The 20,966-nt window shown below is 46.0% G+C and overlaps 1 protein-coding gene across 2 annotated transcripts in view; it reads right to left on the bottom strand.

Moving 5' to 3' along the window:
* TIPARP (TCDD inducible poly(ADP-ribose) polymerase) overlaps positions 1–20,966 on the bottom strand; it is a 44,655-nt gene that overhangs the window by 9,026 nt on the left and 14,663 nt on the right. For both annotated transcript variants that reach the window (XM_074298064.1, XM_074298065.1), the window contains exons 3-4: positions 8,560–8,728; positions 6,495–6,676 (exon numbers count right to left, since the gene is read on the bottom strand). In XM_074298064.1, the coding sequence (XP_074154165.1) occupies positions 6,495–6,676; positions 8,560–8,728 (351 nt within the window). The remainder of the gene's footprint in view (positions 1–6,494; positions 6,677–8,559; positions 8,729–20,966) is intronic.

Genomic DNA, 20,966 nt, shown 5'->3' with positions numbered 1-20,966 from the left:
TCGGACTGCTGGATGAGGCAGTCTTTCTGCTTTTTCTCTGTATCCCCGGTATTTACCCAGCACTGTTTAAGGAATGCTTATTAATTGACTCATCCGTTCATCAGGCCCTAAACATTTGTTAGATCCCTGTTCGTGCTAAGCACCGTCCCAGGGGCTGCTTTTGTTCTCCTGGAGTCCTTGCTGTTGGTAGGAATGGCAATAGTAAGAATCCAGTCCCTCTGGTTCTCCCAGAAGGAGAACTCCAGAGAGCAGGGACTTTGTTTGGGGCGTTACTTGCCCGAGTTCAGCCCAGTTCTCTAAGCGCACTGGTCTTGACAAATGTGGTGGAAAAGTCACTCACTTCCCAGATGACTGGGAGTCACTGCCTGCGGAGCTTATCCTGGTACGGCCAGCTCCTGGAGTCACAGGACGGACACTGTGAGTCACCCGGCGCTGACCGTGGGCTACTGGCTGCGGCTCACTAGCCCACGGGAAGAGGCAGTATGGAAAGCGGAAGGGAAAGCAACGCTAGCTCCGGTGGCCCTGGGAGAAATCCCACTTCTGACACCAGCCAGGTGACCACGGGCAAATCCCTGAATCCCCCCTGGGTCTCAGACAGGTTTTCAGGACTGATTTATGACATATCAGTGAAGGAACTCCTGGTATAAAACTCCCTTCATGGATACAGAGCAGAACAGAATTTTATTTAAAATTTATTTTATATATATATAAAATAAATTTTAAATAAAAAAATAATTTGTTATATTGAAATTTTATTTAAAATGTAAAATAGCTTTCCAGAACTGCCTAAAAGCAACGAAAGATTAAGTGACTTGCCCAGGGTCCCACAACAAGTTTGTTCCAAGGCCAGGCCCTTGAGCATACTGCCTCGTTATAAAATTGGGATAGCTATGGGCTATGATATCTACCACAGAGACTCTTGGGAAGATCCAATGAGATGTTGATAAATTTCTATATAAATGCCACAAATTATTGAGTTCAACTTTGCTTTTCTATGAAAAACAACCTTCTAAATTAATGAACAAGAAAAACAAAATTTCAGAGAATGGCTGATGTAAGAAATTCTGTCCTGGAACAATCAGAAATTGCCTCGATCCCGATTAAATGAATATTTCTGAAATCTGAACTTGTTAGTTTAACCATAGCTATCATCAGAAGTGTGGAATAAAAATAAGGCAGACTGGCTATACCAAACCCCTCACCTCCAAAGGGAGGAATTAGCTTACGTGGGATCCATTTGCTCCTGCACTATCAGTACTAAGCTATGGCAGTGCTTGCTGCCAGGGAGCAGGCAAACATTTCGCATCATCTGGTTGAAAGCTTTCCTTTCCTGAGCTATCTTTAGCCATCTCCTCTTCCCAACATGTGCTGATGCCCTGCTGGGTGCAGTGGACTCCTTGGACACAAGCCTCCCGGGAGCCCTGATTTCATACTCTCTCCATCAGCACAGATTGCAATCAGCATGGCCCAGTAGAAATCAAACCGTGTGTGGAATCAGAGGTCATAGGTCTGAATTTCAGCTTTTTAACTGCCAACGTGACCTTGGCCAAGGTCCTTTCAGCTCGACATCTAGAATTCTGTCTATAGTTTTGGCAGAAACTTTGATCACCCTGTGGCCAACAAGTGACGAGCTACGCTAGTATCCTGACACCCCACTTGAAGTTTTTCCAGCTCCCTAGGATCTGCTAGTGTTCATACTCCAATCAATCAGTCAATCCACATTTATTAAGCAATTGTTAGGGTTCAAGCGTTGAATTAAGTGCTAAGGATAAAAAAGAGGCAAAAACCAGTTCTGATCTTTAAGAAGCTTATAATCTTATACTCCACTAGAATACCTTCCCCCCAAAACAAATCACTTCCACAACAGAACTGAACCGGGACAATAAGACACAATTCAAAGATAAATATGTCACAGTCTCTGGACATAGAGAGAAGACACTTCTGCAAATGCACAGAATACAGTTTGATATGTATATAAGAGGAGAACAACGTCCTAAATCCAATTAAGGATAAATAAATCCCTTTCAGCTGGGAAGATTCCAGCAGGCTGGCTTCGAGGATTTGACCAGCTTATGATAATCATAGTCTAAGTTGGGAAGCTAAAGAACAAGATTTGTGAGTAAAAGTGCTAGGGTAGAAATTGTAGATCTAGTTTAGGGGGTAATAATACAGCGTGCCTTTCATTTGGTGAACACTGAGTAGGAATAGAGTGAGATAAAATGGGTAAGGTAGGCTGGATCCAAATTGTCTAGAGCTTTGAATGCCAGACTAAGGAGTTTGCTATTTAGTGGGGCGGAAATAGGAAGCCCAGAAAGATATTTGTGTATTGGAAGTTAGCAGTGTGAGCTCCATGGGCATTAAAGAGTCAAGCCTGTTTTGAGAAATGGGTCTGCCGCTAACCTGGAAGTCTTTCCTTGTCCCCACAGCTTGGGTGGAGGAAGAAACTAGCCAGACCAGTCAGGAATCAGCATGCATTTATTAAGAACTTACTATGAGCCAAGCAGCAGGAATTAAAAAAACAAACCAACAAAGACACGGCACATTTCATGGGAGAGATATGGACAAAGAACCACGTACACAGATGATATGTAAAGCAGAGGGCGAGCCCGCGTTCTATGTTCTATAGGGTCACAACAGTCCGTATAATCCCCAACATTCGGCCTTAATCAAGTAATCAAGTTAAAATTCAGTTAGGGAGGAGAAGAAAGTAAGCGTTTGTATATGCATCAGGCGCTGTGCTAAGCACTTTACAAATATTACTGACAATTGGAGAAATATTTGGCAAAATAAATCAAAATTCAATAAAACATACATGATCTTCCACTGGGATTTCCTAAGCCAGTGTGGCCCAAAGGGATCCTTACAACTGGTTTAGTGACTCCCACTTCTATTTGAATTTAAAATACGTGGAAATGGGCGATAACTTCAAGAGCAGTGGGGACAAGGAAAGGTCTCCTGGGGAAGGTGGGCTTGGAGGTGAACCTTGAAGGGAGCCGGGGAAGAAAGAGACAGAGGGGAGGGAGAGCAGCTAGGCTGGGGATGGAGGGTCATGGATGACTTGTAGCCACCAGGCCAGAGTAGCTGGACCATAGCCGGCATCTCCAGAGCAGAGTTAAATGGGAGAAGAGTTAAGCAGGGACTCGGCTCTACCACCTGGCTTCTCCCATTGGACCCACCGACCACAGCTCCTAGGAGGTTGAGCAAGTGAGAGCTCTGAGATTTTAAAAGGGAATGCCGAAGGTGGGGAGTCCGGGGGGCCATCCCCCTGCTTATATAGGCTGGATTTAGAAACAGGCCACATTTGTGGGGCACTCATTCTCCTGCTGCTTCTACAATTTTTTAAATAGTCTGTGGTTTTCCAAAACAAGTCTGCTTAAAAGAAAAACAAAAAGAGGGCCCCATCATCATTTATTTCAAGGTTCTGAACAAATTAACTTTCACCCTGCCATCGCCAACCACCCCCAATGCAGTGAGTTAATGAGCATTCTCGTCTGCTCCCAGGAGCTAAATCGCATCGGATTGGCCCAGCATGCCAAGCTGCCAGTCACACTAATGACTTCCACCCTCTTACTAGGAGGACAATATGTTCCTAACTACTGGACTCTGACAATAACATCTCCAGCTGTGCTGGCAAAATCACAGAAATGGCATTTTTATTAGTTCTAATCAAAAAAAGGCTCCAATGTAGCACTTTCCTCACTTGGCCTTTGATGAAGGCGTACATTCACCCCAAGCTGTAATGATGCAAAGAATGTTTCATCTCCCATGATTCCTGGACACAAAGTGTTTCTCAAAAAATAACGTTCGTGTCTCTGAGCTCAGGTTTGGTATTGTTAATGTACTGTAGCTATGATTGCTAGAGTTCACAAGACTAGGACTAGAAAGAAAAGGAAAATTGGAAAATAAAACAAAAGCAAAAAGGGATGGAAGGAAAGGAGGGAGGGAGGAAGGAAGAGATGGGAAGAAGGAAGGAAAGGAGGAAGGAAGAAATGGGAGGGAAGAAGGAAGAAATGGGAAGAAGGAAGGAAGGAAAGAAGAGATGGGAGGAAGGAAGGGAAAAAGGAAGGAAGGAAGAGATGGGAAGAAGGAAAGGAGGAAGGAAGAAATGGGAGGAAGAAAGAAAGAAAATGAGGAAGGAAGAAATGGGAGAAAGGAAGGAAGGAAGGAAGGAAAGACGGAAGGAAAGAAGAGATGGGAGGAAGGAAAGAAGAAAGGAAGGAAAGGAGGAAGGAAGAAATGGAAGGAAGGAAGGAAGAAATGAAGGAAAGGAGGAAGGGAAGAAGGAAGGAAGGAAAGAGTTTACTTTTCTTTGCCTCAGTGTCCTTATCTGTAAAATGAAGGAATTGGTCTAGATAGCCTCTAAGATCCATCTCCACTCTAGCTCTGTGATCACAGGGTCTTATGACTTTGGGGTCCTTTGTAGCTCTGTTCCTCTGCTTGCCAGAGATGAAGAGAAGGAATTGGGTGGGAAAAACTGAAAGCCTATCTGACTCCACAATCGGTGAATTCAGAGCAGGATTGCTTGGTACTAGAAGCCTCAGAAGGAAGCGACCCTGTCATAAGAATATGACATACTTGTGTTAATGAGCTGGCAGACCATGTGGGTATCCCAAATGCCGACAGTCTGAGAGGCATCGAGTGGCTGGGGATTTTTTCTTTTCTTTATTCAATGAGGAAGGTTTACTGGGAGTGGGAAAGAAAGATCTAACTAGAAATGACTGATAGAAATATAAAAGGCACCAACAAAAGAGAGTTCAGTCCTTAATCTTTCATCTTCCTCCTATTATTTTCACTCTTGGGATTTCCTGGCCAGTCTCCCCTCCTCTCCTGCATTTATCCCAGCCCAAATGGCGCTAACTCCTTGCAGCTACAACTCACTGGGGGCTGATGGTCCTTTCAAGTGAAAGGTCCTGCCAGAAAAGAAAGAAAAAGGCAAATAAATTGGCCATGAGTTGGTAACCTGAATGCTTGTGCCGTTCTCAGAGAAAGGCAGGTATTCAGCAATATGTGGCTTCATACCACTTTGGGGGGAAGATAAGCTGCTGTTTGCCTGTCATAATATCATAGATTTAGAGCTGGCACCTTAATAATAATAGTTTAGAAGGTTTCCAAAGCACTTTACGAAACTTATCTCATTTGATCGTCCTAATGCTCCTGGGAGGTAGGAGCTATTATTATCCCCGTTTTATTATAGATGAGAAAACTGTGACGTGGAGCTGTCCAGGGTCACCTAGCTGGTAAGTAGCTGAAGTAGCATCTGAACTCGGGTCTTCCTAATCAAGTTTAACACTATCCAATGTGCTAACTTGCCATTCACATACTTTCCCCACTGTATCAGTGTTCACAAAAGCCCTCTGAAATATATTAAAAAAAAAAAAAACCTATGGTCCTTACTGCTAATCTGAAATAGATCAAACTTGGATACGCCAATCCAAATAATTGCGAGTTTAGAAAGACAATTTTAATGACCTTGCTTGGTCCCAAAGAAGATCTGAGAAAATTCTACTCTTTTCTTGTAGAAATTAGGGAACCAGGACAAGGGAGGCGCTTAATAAATGTGCATTATTTACTGACTTATTACATAATCAGACTCCATCCATGACTTGGTTTTTCTGGTTTCCTCCTCAAAGCCTTTATTATAAGGGTTAGTTTGCTAGGTAACAGAGGGGAAGGGATGTATTGGGAAATCAAGGTGATGCAACAGGTAAGTTTTATTTCGTTTTGTTTTTATGAAATAGCATTGGGCCTGGAGACAGGAATGATTTGGGACTGAGTTCTTTTTCCTTCCAACTCCTACTATTTGAGTGACCAAGTCCCTTCCCATCCGAGATCAGTTTTCTCGCTTATGCAAAGGGAAGAGGCAGCGCAGCACTGAGAACAGACTTCCTTCGGGGGCAGGAAGACGTGGCTACAAACGCGACTTCTGACACAAGTAAGCTTTGTTGCATGACCCTGACTAAATCACGTAACCTCTTTGTGGATCTAAGCAATTATCTCAGTGTCTCAGCTGCAGAGCAGTTACTGAATTGCCTTGATAGAAAATTTTCTACTTAAGTGAGATCATAGGACCAGTAAACAATACAAACAGATACCACTAGCCTCTGCCTCGCAGGGCTTCCACTGTGTGGTTCCAAAGGGAAAGTCAATGCTTTGTAAGCCATAAAATCTCTTCTAAGTAGAGGCGGTGACCCAACAGGTTCAGCCTTTTGGAAACCTTAAAGTTGTAAACTATTATAACCATTAACTAGTTATAAACACTATTATAAAACTATGACAAGTGCCCAGAGCGGCGGACGTAGTAGATCTATAAACACTAATATAAAACTATGACAAGTGCCCAGAGCGGCGGACGTAGCCGATCGACGCTAATGATCCGCTCCGCTCGAAGGATGTTCCCTCACAGAATACAAGGCAGCCAGGGATAGAGGGGCCGGCTCCCGTGGGGGCCGAAGACGCACACACAGGAGCCAGAAAGAACTTGCGGGTCTACTTACTGGAGATAAGGCATCAGCACCAGACAGGAGCGCAGGAGGGGCCTCTTTTTCATTATCCTCCGTGAGAAGACATTCTGCTGGTAGTTATCCTTGATGTTCAGGACGTACTGGTGATGCATCATGGAGAAGCGCACTTCCCTCAGGCCCCGCAAGCTGGTTTCTTCTATCAGTCGAATAACAGACTGTTGAACAATAGACTGTTCAATTAGAAAACAAAACGGACCAGAGGAAAGCACATTAATGAGCAGTAAAACAAAGCAAAGCAAACCCCAATTTCACTAGCTTGAGCTCGGGGCCAGCACTGCTGCTAGGGCCACGGCACCTGTCCAGAAAGAGGAACACAAGCCTGGAGGTTTAGTGCCAGAGGAGCCTCAGGAGCCATTTCATCCAATCCTATCATTCGACAGATGAAGGAGGGAAGAACGTTCCCACCATCCTACAGCTAATAAGGACTGGGACCTAGATCATCTGGCTCCAAATACAAAATAATTTCTCTTCTACTACAATGCTTCTGCTCCTGGGATCTTCTTAATGTGGATATCCTTTTAATGATGCATTTTACAACTCATCCTTGGTATTTTTGTCAAAAAAAAAAGGCTAAAATAACTTTATTCTGTGTTAAAAAGGCAAGACCAGAGAGGGAGTCTAGTTTTCTCTGTTCCGTATGGTTCAGCTTCTCTCACATGACAACAGCAGCCCAGATGTTATTACGAGCTAACGGGCTTGTTCTCTTAGGACAAGGCCCACAGGTAACTAACTCCATCCTACTCTGGAGCTGTGACTGCCTGAGTCTGGAAGGGTGTCCATGAGAAGAATTAAAGATGGAAGTATGTGAAGAAAAAAGGGAAAGGGCAGACCAATTACTTAGAGAACACATTTTACAGTCACCTTCTCTGCTAAAAGCCAATCAGTTACTTCATCTCGTGACACTATCCAATAACTAACATGCCCCATTTTGTCTCTTTATTTCTTTTTTTTTTTGTTAAAGAAGAGAGGAATCTAAAACAGATAATCCAGCAGCTTTCTCTTTGTATATGTTCTCAGGTAGAAAATAAATTTAAATCACAGAGAAAGGCCAAATCCTTCGGACGTGAAATTAATCCCCTGAAGTCAATCTCAAGGTTTTTAGACAGGACTCGGTATCCTCCACCAAAAAAAGAAGATGAGACCAGCATCCTCTGCTTTATTTGCTTTGTGATTAATGGGCTGTCCTCAGTACCTTGGACTAAGGATGCATTTGCAGAGAGGTCGGAGTCTCAAACAGGAGTGATTGATTGGCCTGACCACAACTCAATAAACATTTGCAAGTACATCTTCCTGGGGACAGAATGTGACTGTTCTCTCCTAGTCTCTCCACATGCTAACAACATCACATGCCCTCCTCCCGTGGGCCAGGTGTGGCCCCGAGATACTCCAATAAACACACTTGGGACTGAAAGTTGTTCCAAATGGAGGGAGGGGCGACACTGATCTTTGGGGTTTCGCTTTCAAATTCAAACACATGTAGACAGACCGACCACTCCTACCACCCCCTACTATAAATAATTTAGCCCTCTTTTCCACTGGCTTGGACAAGTTTCTGAGGTTAGCATTTGGTTTTTGTCAAAAAAGGAGGCTATATTTATATACTGCTGCTGAAAAAAATAGGAATTTAAAAAATTATGAAGAAAACTTTAAGGGTGGCAAATTTTCCATCTGGTGAGCCATTTTTTGGTTTTCAGTTTGTTTGCTTGTTTTTTGCTCTTTTTAATTAGCACAAGTATACAGTCAAACACACCTTATTCATGCATCTCATTGGCCAAGGAGTCAAACCTCATTCATTTTATAGATGAAAAAACAAGGACCAAGAAGGTAAATTGATATTTAATGTCACGCAGATAAAAGGCTTCAGAGATGGGATTTGAATCCAGGTCCTCTGATTTGTGAATCAATATTCTTTCCATTACACCATCTTATACCCAACTATGGGTACCTGGTCATTATTGGGTTGAGATACAAATGGCAGAGGGAGAAAGAAGAGGACGAAATCGTGCCCCGTGCTTTTCTGATAAATAACAATCCATACCTCTGGGTATTCTCGCCAGCCAAAGTGATCTCTGCAGAAATACTTCCAGACTGTATGGTAGTTGGAGCTGACAGTCAAAGAAGAAGGTGTAGAAAGTCTTCGGATCTGATCGAATTCAGTTGTGTCGTACACACTCATGGCATTCAAATCTGCCCAAAATTCATGGCCCCTAAAAAGAGCAAGGGAACCAAAATTTAGTGCAATCATAAACTTACATTTCAGCTTTTGCTTAAATTAAAACCCACTGAGATATTGCAGGAAGGCTCCTCATTATAGAGTAATAGCAATGAAAAGAACAGTAAGAATCCTCTTCAAATATAGTTAATGAGTATCCACATGCCCATTTCATTCTGTTGACCTAGAATTCCAAGTTTCCCGTTTTTCTTATTTCATAGGATCATAGGTCTACCACTGTGTGGGATCTTAGAAGCCATCAAGACCAACGCCATCATTTTACAGAGGCGGAAACTGAGGCACAAAAGCTAAGTGACTTGTCCAAGATAATACAAGAAATAAGCGTCTGAAGCCCAAGCCACTAAGCAACTTTCCTTGAAGATAGGGACTACTTCTTTTCTACAATTACCTAATGAAGTACTTGTTTTAATAGAGATAACCTAGATTTAATAGGCAGAGTACCACACCTAAAATCAGGAAGTCCTGAATTCAAATGGCCTTCCTGCAAATGGATCCTTAGTCCAAGGTATTAAGGACAGCCATTAATCACAAAGCAAATTCAAACTTCCTAGCTATGTGAGCCTGAGCAATCTCTCACCTGGTTTGCCTCAGTTTCTCCCTATGTAAAATGAGTATAATAACAGCCCCTACACCTCCTGGAGTTGAGGATCAGATGAGATGTTTTAATGTGCTCAGCCCGGTATATAATAGGCACTCAATAATTGCACTATTGTTGTTCCTGATAAATATTACTTATTATCAAAAGCATCAGACTCCCTTGTGGCTTAGAACCAGAAATGTCTATATTTGCCTGATGATTGGCAGAGAGAAAGAGAAGAGGGGGGACTGAAGAATATCCTAATGTTGGGCGAGTCTCTCTCATTCTAATCCAATAGTAATGAAGAGCAGTATTCTTTCATCCCACAGGTGGTAACACGCTGGCAAGGTATGACAACCACCACAATGGGTTTTCATCGTTAGAAGACTCATCTACGGGAATAGTTGGGATTATTGGGAATAGCTGTAGTGTTACTGCAAAAACAGCCGAACTAATCAAACTCCCAGAATCCCTTTCCCTTGAGAGAAAAAATGAACGAAAATCTGTTTTCCCCTTTCATCTGTCCTAGTATCATAGGCATTTCCACCCTACCATCATCATTCTATGCCCTTGTCTAATCTTTTCAATGCCTAAACGTTGACTTCCAAACCCAATACAAATCCTGCAGATCTGGCTTATCCTCTCCAGAAGGCCGTTAAGAAAAAAGAGATCCCCATTCGGAGAAGCTGCTGCATGAATCAGACCCTTCAGGAACTTCACACGTCTGATTCATAAAGGGGAGCCTGGCAAAAACATACCACTTGGGCTGTTTTTGTAATGGAGCATCCTCTAAGTTTTGAAAACAAATGGATGTTCTTTTAAATAAACAAACCTTAAACATCATTAAATAATGGCTGTTGTCATAAGCATGGGAGAAGTGAGTGATCCTGAAGTCTAACAGAAGGTGCCCTCGCTGGGGGGAGGGACCAGCTCTGCCATCTACTGCCCAGCTGACCCCGTGGCCAAATCCCAGCCTGGTTTTTTTTTTTTTTTTTTTTTTTTTTGGTTTGTTTTTCAGTAAAAGGAGAGACCAGAAGACACGGCTGTAGTCTCCTTCAGCTTGAAGCCTCGTGAAAATTCTATAATTAGGTGACATCTGAAAACAGGGAACGCTCTTCCTTGTTAATACTAGAAAAGCAGCTCAATTTGCCAGAGAGAGACTTAAAATTGACCCTTGGAGTGCACAAGCCGACTCCTTTCCATCTGGCTGATGGAGAGATGTGGCTGTATGTGAAAATCCAGGTGTGAGGACAGATTGTTGCTATTAAGTCAACGTTCCCTGCCCGTCACTGGAAGTGTGTCAGACCAGGCCACCAGGCTGGACGGAGCTAATGGGGTCACTGGTCCGATCCCACGGCCAGCTCGCCGGGCTCCCGAGTTCAGGCACAGTGTGTACTGGTCATGTTGCAAGTGCATGTAACCCGGCCACAAGCCCGCTCGCAGAGCAGGAGTGAGCCAACTCGGAGCCCCGGGCCCTCCCGGGAAAGCGACTGGGCCCAGAACAGTGTCCGGCAGCATGTAACGGGAAAGTTCCAGGCTTTCTCCCACACAAGCTAATTAGCAGGGTCTGGCTGGATGCAGCCGTAAAATAATGGGACAAGGGCAGTTTGGGAAAGAGTGGGGGAGGAGTGAGCACAAGCAAGTCTGCCCCAATGAGATCACTCCCGGCTGGGAAGCGGCGTGCCCTCCTCCCTCATCATGTGGGATTCCAAATATAACCAGCCGCCACAGCGTGTCATGCCAGTTAGTGAACCTAGAAACTCTCAGTGCCAACAGAGACAGAGACAGCAGAGACACAGAGAGACACACACAGAGTGAAAGGAAGGAGGGGAGGGGAAAATGAAATCCCTTTTCCACACAAGAAACATTAACTGGAGAACTGCCAAGGATTTTCCAGCCACCCGATCCCGGACCTTCATGTAACAGAAGAGGAAACTGAGCTTCAGAACGGCCCCATGACTCAGGCAGGAAGCAAGAGTGAGGATCTGATTCAGGCCCCCGGGAGCTCCCGTTATCTCGAGCCCCCCCATCCTCCTCTCCCCCCCGGTCCTGCCAGAGTCCCTTCCAGTCGGCCCCCCCACGCTGGCCCTGGTCTAGATCATTAGTGAGTGGGCGATGCTTCAGAGACGTTTCATGGACCAAGAGGGGCCCGGGATGATTGAACGCTTTCTGCAGCGAACCCCCGACTATGACGACTGAACTGGGCCACTGTGTATCTGAGTGGAAGAGCGAACAATGGCCCCCTGGAACACACCTGCTGCTTAAAACGAACCACGCCACGGAAGCCGGCCTTCCTCCTCAGTGACACGCCGCTGCGTCCTAGCTATCGTGGCGGGCCCACTACCAGTCTGTGGGGGCCCCTTATGGGATCTTGGATTTCCAGTTGGAAGGGCCCTCCGATCCAGATGAAGAAACCGGCTCACGATGGGGAAGTCGCCCGCCCAAAGTCACCCGGGCGGAATTGGAACCCGCGCCCCGTGACTCTGGCGGGAGCCTGTGCTCCGTATCAGGAAGCCCTTAAGCTGTGCCATAGCCACCCTTCCCCAGCTCCCCGATTCCAAATGAAACATGCTTCCTCTTAAAACTTAATCTCTAGTTGATTTGCTCTCAATTATGGGCAAATAATTAGGAATTCCACAAGGAGGTCAGAGAGAATTTCATCACACGGTAACGTGCACGGTCCCCGCTTTTTCCTGGCTCCATTTCCTGCGTACTTGAAGTCATTCGTTTAATTGACAAGCATGTTCTGAGGCCTTAGAACTCTGGCTCGAGGGTGGGAAAGAACCTCGCATGCTGAAACTATTACAGAGAGAGTTTTATCCTGGCCACCGTTCAAGTAACTGCTACTTTGGGGGGGGGCCTTCCTGTATCTGGATTTCCATGAGAACGCCAGCGACCGCTAAATTTCACCCAGGCCAGTCCGTTGGGGTGCGGCAACAAATCATCATTAACTACAATCAAATGCTGCAGAGATGGATGGCAAAAGTGCCGTTTAGCTTGGATCTGATGCTTTTTTGGAGCTTTCAGATTCACACCAATGGCTGAAAAACATTCCAGCTTTCATCTTTAAAGATGCATCTTATCATCTGGTCTCCTTTGAACAGACACGTCTTTGAGAGGAGCCAATAATGTCACCTTTCCCTGGTGGTGACTAGGGGTCCTGAAGACCTCCTCCCCCCCCTCCCAACAGCTTTCATGCACCAAGCCGCCCCCCTGATCAATCGGCACATCCATGGGTGACATGGACGAGCTAGACTCAGCTTGGAAATGGTAACTGAGTCGGATCCATGAGCGTTGATAATATCACTAACTGAAAGAGGAGAGAGAGGAAGGGCCCAGAATAGAGCCACGGGGGACACCGGGGCCAGTGAGGGGAAGATCCAGCCAAGGGCGTGGGTGGAAAAGGAAGGGTCACAGAGATGTGGGGGAGCCGGGAAAGAGCACATGACAAAACTTAGATGAGAAAATCCAGGAGAAGATGGTGATGGCAAAGTCAAAGGCCAAGAGGGCGAGGACTGAGAAAAAGCCAAAGGACTTGGTCATTAAAAGCTTACCTGTAACTCTGACGGAGAAGTCTGGGCGGAGCCAGACTCTGGGGTGGAGAAGACAATGAGAAGTGGAGGAGAAAAACTACCGGAGGCCCTGTTTCTTAGGGGTTTAGCCATAAAAGGCAGGAGAGAGAGGGGAGAAGACCGGGAGAGATGGACAGAATTGCGGCTAGACAGCAGCTCAGCAATCAACCGGCTTTTATAAAACTGCCTGTTACATGTCAGGCACTGAGTGACAAAGGCAAATGGCAGCCAGACCCTGCCTTCAAGGAGCTTGCAGGCTAATGGAGGAGACAATATGCAGACATTCACAAACAAGCTACAGAAAGGGTAGATGGGAAATCATGAATGGAAGAAAGGAGGGGGTGAATTAAGAGGGGGTGAAGAAGGATTCACGTAAAAAGATGGGGGTTTAGTTGGGATTTAAAAGAAGCCAGGGAAGTCAGTAGGTGGAGGTATAGAGAGAGGGCATCCCAAGCATGGAGCACAGCCCAACAAAATGCCTGGGGTTAAGAGATGGAGAGTCTTGTTTGGGAATTGGGGAGCACATGGGACCACTGTGGCCTTGAATGCCAAACAGAGCATTTTATATTTGTTCTTGGAGGCAATATGAAGTCATTGGGGAGAGTGTGTGTGTGACAGAGAGAGGGAGGGGAGAGAGAGAAGGGGGAGAGAAAGGGGGGAGAGAGAGAAAGAATAGAGAAAATGAGAGAGAGAGAAAGAAAGAAAGAAATAAGGAAGGGAGGGAGGGAAGGAAGAAGAAAAGAAGGGAGGGAGGAAGGAAGGGAGGGAGGAAGGAAAGGAAGGAAAGGAAGGAAAGGAAGGAAAGTGGGCTGACCTGGACTTTGGGTTCTGACTGGAGGAGGGACTGGAAGCAGGCAGACCCCAGGAGTGAGGGGAAGAGAGCCCATGCTAGGCTGGTGGGGATGGTGTCAGAGGGGAGAAGGAAGATTTGGAGGATGCTACAGAGATGAAATCCCCAGGTCTTGGTAACCGCTTGGCTACGGGTTGGGGAGGGTAGTAAGAAAAGTGAGGAATCCAGGCTGACCCCTAATTTGGGAGCCTGAGGAACTGGGATTGCCCTGAGGAATAAAATAAGCCTACTATGTGCCAGGCACTGCACTAGAGCCTTATAGCTATTATCTGGTTTGAGTTTCCCTATCTGCAACATGAAGATGATAATTCTTGCATTGTCTGTTTTAAGGGTTGTAGTTGGCAAGGCACTTTATCAATGTCATAGAAGAGTTTTCATTATATTTCTCATTTTTTTCACCTTTGGGTTTTAAAAAACCCTGAAATCAAAAAACTGGGTTCAAATCCCACCTCTGATTCTACTCCCTAGTAACCTCAGACAAGTCATTCAAGACTTCCTGGGTTTCACTTAGGAAAATGTATCTCATTTTATAAAAATGAAGGGGCTGGTTTAAATGACAAACTGTGCCTCAGTTTCCTTCTCTGTAAAAGGGAGAGGATTGCTCTAATTGACAAATTATGCCTCAGTTTCCTTCTCTGTAAAAAAGAAAGAGTTGAGCCAGATAGCTTCAGAAATGCCTTCCAGCTCTAAATCTACATTCAGAATGTGAAAAGAATTATCAAAGAGAAAAAGGATACCTGGGATGTGAAAAGAGAGAGTCATGGGGCCCAGAAATTCAGCAAGTTAATGAAACCAGAATTGATTTCCTAGAAGCAACGGCTCCAGGGAGAATTGGAAAGAAATAGAGTCTGGGTGAGGGGCGGTGGGCTACACTCTGAAGGATGGATGGGAGTCACTTCCCAGCTGAAAAGCTCTGCTTCCACAGGCTTCCTTCACCAGCACACACACACACACACACACACACACACACGCACACACACAATCATGAGGTTCCACACACAAATTAACTTGCCTGGAACAAGAGGAGCCATTCTCATGGCTTAGGTGCTCTCCTCCCACCGAGCACATATCTTGACAAACTAATTAAGTCTGACATTCTCCAGCATATTTTATCAATGCCTTGTGCGCCAACACCCACACTGATTCAGCAAATATGCCCCCCACATGATCGTTATTCCTTTGTGTGCCCCGATAAGCACAGACCAGAAAGAAGAAAAATAAGACTGCAGAGTACACAGCAAATAGCGTTAGTGTGAACACCCAAGCAAAGGCGAGGAAATGGACATTGGCGAGAAAAAGCCTTTGAAGAACATAATCTGTCTGGACTAGACTCGATAAATGGCACCGTCTCTCCTAGATTCTGTTCCCACCCCCAAGCTCCTTTGGCCCCGGTACAGAGAAGAGCTATTTCTGGACAGCTTCATGATTTAGAAATCATTTAAAATAATGGGGCTGGAAAAAAAAGGGTCTGGTGGCAACCAAAGTAGATAGCAGAGATTTTTGTTTTCATCAGGGCTCAAGAAAAAATTCACTTCATACTTAGACCTTTTTTCATATCTTTAATTTGTGTTTAGGTAAACTGAGCCAAGGTAATTAAAACTCTGAAGAAATGGTAACCTAACTCACAGATAAGAAAAAAATAGGACTGCTGAACCTCACTTTTGCAGGATGCTGAATTCTTGTCACCAGCCAGGGAATGGATGCTTAGATTAAAATAGTCACAGGGATAAATATTAGGGAGTCTGATCTCTAGTGCTCGAAAGGGCTCAGCCAAATCCATCAATAAGGCTTTATTAAGCTCTGACTATGTGCCGGGCTCTGTGCTAGAGTATAGAGATGCAAAGAGAAAACATGAAATAGTCCCTGACTTCAAAAAGCTTACAGTCTCTTAGGAGGGGAATCTCTACTGAAATACGCAGATAAGTAATAATACAAATGATGTGCACACCTAGTACAAGGAGGCTTGGCTGGGAAAGGCACCGACAGCCGGATTCTCCGGCAATCATTTAGTGCTAACCTGAGCCAGGCTCCGGCCTGGGGATGGGAGAACAGAATCCGCTTGGGAAGAGTCACGGAGAGATAGACTTCCAGCTTGGAAGCCATCAACTCCAACGCCTCCATGTACAAAGGAGAAGACCGAGATGAATTGGGTTTTTTTTTTAATTAAGGAGAAAATGAGGCAGGGTTTCTTTGGATTTGTGTGTTTGTGAAAAAAGAAAATGCCCTTTTTGGACCTAGGACCATTTTGTTACCATTCAGCCTTTCAGAGCAGGGGCTCCTGACCATTTTTTGTGTCTTTTACTTCCTTCTCCCCCTTTGGCCATCAATCCAGACTGATTATTGGAATAATTTTGAATTCATAAAGTAAAATACAGAGTATTATAAAGGAATTCAATTATACTGGAATATACTTATTATATATATATTTTAAGCTCTTGTTTTGTGGTCCCCAGGTTAAGAACCCCCGCTACACACCCCAGGGGGGTTTGGGAGGGGAGACAAAAGCCACGTGAAGGAATCCGTCCCAGTGAATGAGAGGACAAAAGGTAAAAGGCCTCTGTTTGAAGTACAGGCCTCCTGTAGTAAAGCCCAGATAAGGATGATGACTGAAAACAGAGTTCTGGAAATATTTCACAGGCACACCAAATAAAACAGATCTGGCTCCTGGTGGCTGCCTTTGGTGTTCAAATAAACTCATTTGACGGCCCGGGGGTTCTCTGGGGCCTGACGCAGATACTCAGTAATGTCACCGCCTGATGAAAACGAGCATCGCCTCCCGAACCTCCAAGGTTCACGGAAAGCGCATGTACTTGTTTGTCCACGGTCAGGGGCCGCGGACTCCCCTCACTTCCTGTTTTAGAAACATTGTTTTCCTTTTTTTGTTGTGACCCATGACATTTCTATGAATAGTCTCTCAACCTGGAGAGCTATAGAACAGGGGCAGGGGTGGGCTGGGCTGATGAAATATCATTTAGTATTGAAAAGTTTCTAAAATTCTTATATAGGAAAGTTTAAAGTGAATCCACTCTATTTCTGGTTTTGGGGGCGGGGGTTAGGGTGAAATTAGGCCAAAGATTCGCCTCTTTGGGCAACTTCAGAGCAATGATTCTTGGGCGATGTAAGGGGCTTAGAGAGGGGGCTACAGCACTGATTGATTTGAGCAGGGTCCCCCAGCTGTTTAGAAACAGGATTGGATCTCAAGTGCTCCAAAGTCCATTCTGCTAAAAAGCTTTCTCTGCATGATTTAAAAACAAAGTAGATTAAAAAGTAAATTAATTACCAGGTTCTCAGATGGCCAATAAGTGGGTGGGGGCTGCCTTTCTGACTCCGTGGTAGGGAGCCAGCCATTGGGCTCCCCCCACTCCCTCCAACCAAAACGAGGTGTTTCTCTTTACACATCATAATTTGTTGATATACATCAAATGGAGGGCATTTCCACGCTGGAGATTCCCAAAACACATGAAATCAGAGGTAGAACTGTTTCTCCCCTTCCAAAAAGAATACAGTTCATGGTACACTGGGCATGTATGTATCTGTACACACACACAACACACACACATGTATATACACACACAACGGTCATTCAGTAAACACTTAATGCCCCCTATGTGGTAGGCCCCGAGATAAGCCCTGGGATGCAAAGAAAGGCAAAAGATCCGCTCCACTCTCCACGAGCTCTCACTCAACTACCTGCCGACACGCGCACATCCGGAAAGAATCGACTATTGTAGTCTATTGTATTATGATACACACATTTTGCTAATATTCACAAAGCACTTGTTTGTTCCGTCGCTGAATGAAGCACTTTACAATTATTATCTCATGGGAATTCTCAAAATGACTGGTTTGGAAGGAGATGCGGTTGCTTTTTTCGTTTTACAGAAGAGGAAACTGAGGCAAACAGAAGTAAAGTGCCTTGGCTGGAAGCACACGCATAACTCAGATTTTCCCGACTCCAGGCCCATCTACCTACCTCACTCAGACACACACTGTATATAATACACACATTTACACATATGTATGTGCATAAGACATATAGATACACACAATACATATGCACATATTTCTTTTAGGGAAAACAAACAACTTGTAGTTCTTTAAATGAACATCTGCCAGCACACTTAAAATTCATAGAGCGCAAACAGTGGCTAAGACGCCAATGGGAGCCGATAATTGGGAGCTCTCGGAGCCAAGCTTAGTCAGCACTTGTTAAGACCCCTGGAACCCTGCAAGCGACTCCTCACAGAAGTTCCTGGGGCAAGAGTTAAGGAACAAGACCTTTCGGGCACCTGCTAGAGGCAGATTTCAGCAGCCACCCCTGTGTGAGAAGAAGCCAGCAGTGACTGAAACACTTGCTTTGGCAAAACCACTGGCTCAAAGCAACGCAGTCTCCAGAGCTTCCCTAGAGCTGACGAGGGAAGCACAGCTTTTTAATAGTAAAGCCCCTCCTTACAAACTAGCTGGAGCCCACTGTGCTTGTACAGATGTATCTGTATCCATCAGCCAGTATTAATTAGGCGCTTAGGATACCACAGGCACAAAGACAAGGCCCTCAGAGAGCTTACAGTTTTTCAGGGGAAATAATGCTCACAAATGAATGGATGGACGGATGGACGGACGGACGGATGGATGGATGGATGGGTGGAGGACTAAATAGCCAAATACAGTAAGCATGGGGAAGCTAAAAGAAAAGCTAGGACAGCCTCGGTCTGATGGGAGATAGAGCCATGGGGGCCCAGGGGGAAGTATTTTGGTTTTGAAAGTTCCCAGAAGGAGAAGTAAAAGCGTGGGAGAGGGTGACCCCTTCTTTCCCTCAGACTGACTTACTTGGGATTCCAGAAGAGTCTCACTTAAAAGTATAAACCACGACTTTATATTAAGGGGACGTGGCCATCTCCACTTTGAGCAATGTTTTAAAGCCTGGTCACTCCCCTACTTCCTGGGCAGGCTCCCTGTTACCTCTGGGATCAGACAGAATCTCCTCGGTTTAGAATTTAAAGCCGGAAAAAAATCGGGCCTCCCTCCGCCTTTCCTTCTCACACACGACTCCCCTTCTGTACTCTGGTCCGCGCTGCTCTTCCCTCTCACACCAGGTACCCCATTTCCTCTGTCTTTGCCTGGCTGTCCCCTACGCCTGGAAGGCATTACCTCAGTTTCCTAGAATCCCTAACTTCCTCCAAAGCCCAACTCCAGCTCACGCCGGCCCTGAACCGCCATGAGTCCTCCCTCCCCGTGCCCCGTCTCGGCTTTGCCTGGAGTTCTGCGTGCCCGCTGTTCCCACCCGGAGGCAGCGGCTGTTCCGTGTTGGGGTTTCCTCAGCACCCAGCACCCGCTTGGCGCACGGTAGGCCCCTAACGTGCCGCAGCAGGTTCCTTAGAGAAGGAAACGATACTTAGGCCGGGACAAAGCTACGAGGCGCTCGATTTCCAAGCCTCGGCCAGCTAGAAGCCTTTCTGCCTGATTCGGCAGGGCCTGTTTGGAGCCTGCCAGACAGTGGGTAACTATAACAAATGAGACACCGCGATGCGCCGCGGTGGGAACAGGAAGCGAAACTCGGATCCTACCAGAGCAGCTGGGCCACCAACGCCAGGACTCCTTTCGGTAGAAGGTCTTGTATCATCCTGCCCACTACTTCCCACTGCAGATGCCAGCCCTAGCAGGCAGCTATAAAAAATCCAAGCCTTCCTGGAGGAGACGCCGACAATATTCCCCCCCGGGCAAAGGATTCTGGGCTGATGTCAGAGTTCAGGTTTGGGACCAATCAGTGGAGAGAAGCTTTATCGATTCAGACCTTCCACTCACTTGGACCAGGAGCTGGGATGGCCCCTTTGGCTCAGTAAAAGTAACTTTTTATAGATAACCCAAAGCTCATTTTATCCTAAGGACTCTGCCAGTCCGTAGCAGGTCCAGAGAGAAGGGGTCAGGTACTTAGGCCGGGACTCACTTAAAATCACACAGATAATAAAGTCAAAACAATCCATCACCTGAGGCTTGAGTCCAGAGCATGGGGTCATTTTTCTGCTACCCCACTTCCCCATGGCTCACGGTAGCAGGAATTGCTTGTTAACATATAAGGCATCGAGCTATTCCATTCCCCATCTACTGCTCTCTGGGAGGTATGGTGGGGCTGGGGGTCGGGGACTGTTCCCCCAAACAGAGACCATGAGCCAATGATGTTCCAGGATTGTTTCAGATTTTGCCGTGTGTGAGTCTGGACATCCTGACCAAGGCCCGAGAGCGGCCAATGGAAACCACATGTCTAGACTCCGCCATGTTGTTTCTGCAGAGGAAAAAGTTCCCTACGGGACTCAGTTGTATCAATTAGGTAAAACGGTCCCAATTAAGGTGGAGTAACAAACTAATGGTAGAACGTTCGGCACAGGGTCCCTGATATTTGGTAGCATAGCAACTGGGCGTTCCTGATGCAGAAGAGAGCCAGGAGCTCGCCAGGAGCTCTCCAGCGTCCCTTTGCTTTCATCCCTTCAGGGTGGAACCTTGGGGAGGTGGGGAAGAGGGGGGAAGAGGACAGAGGAAGAGGGGAAGGGAAGGAGGGGAGGAGAGAACTGTCATTTGCATTCTCTCACACCCAAAAGTGAAAGAAACAAGCCAGGTGACAAGCAGAAACCCAAGAGCAACCCAGCAGCAGGAAGCAAGCGGAAGGCTGGGGGGCCCTTGGCCCCGTGTCCTCGCCTGCTCAGGTGCAGGGGCTCTGCGCACGCCAGACTGCAGGAAGTGCCCATGCTGAACTCTGTGGGTGCACAGAGCGCCCTGGGCCAGACTCTCTCCCACCTGCACTGCCCCCCCCAGACCTCTGCTCCACAGGGACAGGGAGGAAAACCACCCCCTAGCTCGCCTAGAAGGGGGAAAGGATGGGGAGGGAGGGGGGAGTCATTAGGCAATCCCCTCACCAAAGTCCCAGCCTCCTCCCTCTCTGGTTTCACCGAGGACGGATATTTTAGAAAACAAATTTTCTCGTAAGACGAGCTCGAAACAAGAATATTTCAAAATTTCCTACTGTTATGGGAAGTGCATCGTCTCATCACAGTGGTCCAGAAGTCCCTTCCTATGCTTAGAAAGGCTGTCACCCGAAGGACACGGCCTTGAATGAAGTAATAATAGTATGTCAAACTTCTCACCCAATGTTCACTAACTAGTGTGTGCTTATGAGTCACTAGTTCTCTGCAAAGAGAAAAAAAGTCATCCCCGGCTCTCG

This window comes from Sminthopsis crassicaudata, chromosome 3 (assembly GCF_048593235.1).
Source record: "Sminthopsis crassicaudata isolate SCR6 chromosome 3, ASM4859323v1, whole genome shotgun sequence".
Taxonomy (NCBI): domain Eukaryota; kingdom Metazoa; phylum Chordata; class Mammalia; order Dasyuromorphia; family Dasyuridae; genus Sminthopsis; species Sminthopsis crassicaudata.
The sequence above is the reverse complement of the archived record's forward strand: the minus strand, read 5'-3'. Positions and strand labels throughout refer to the sequence as shown.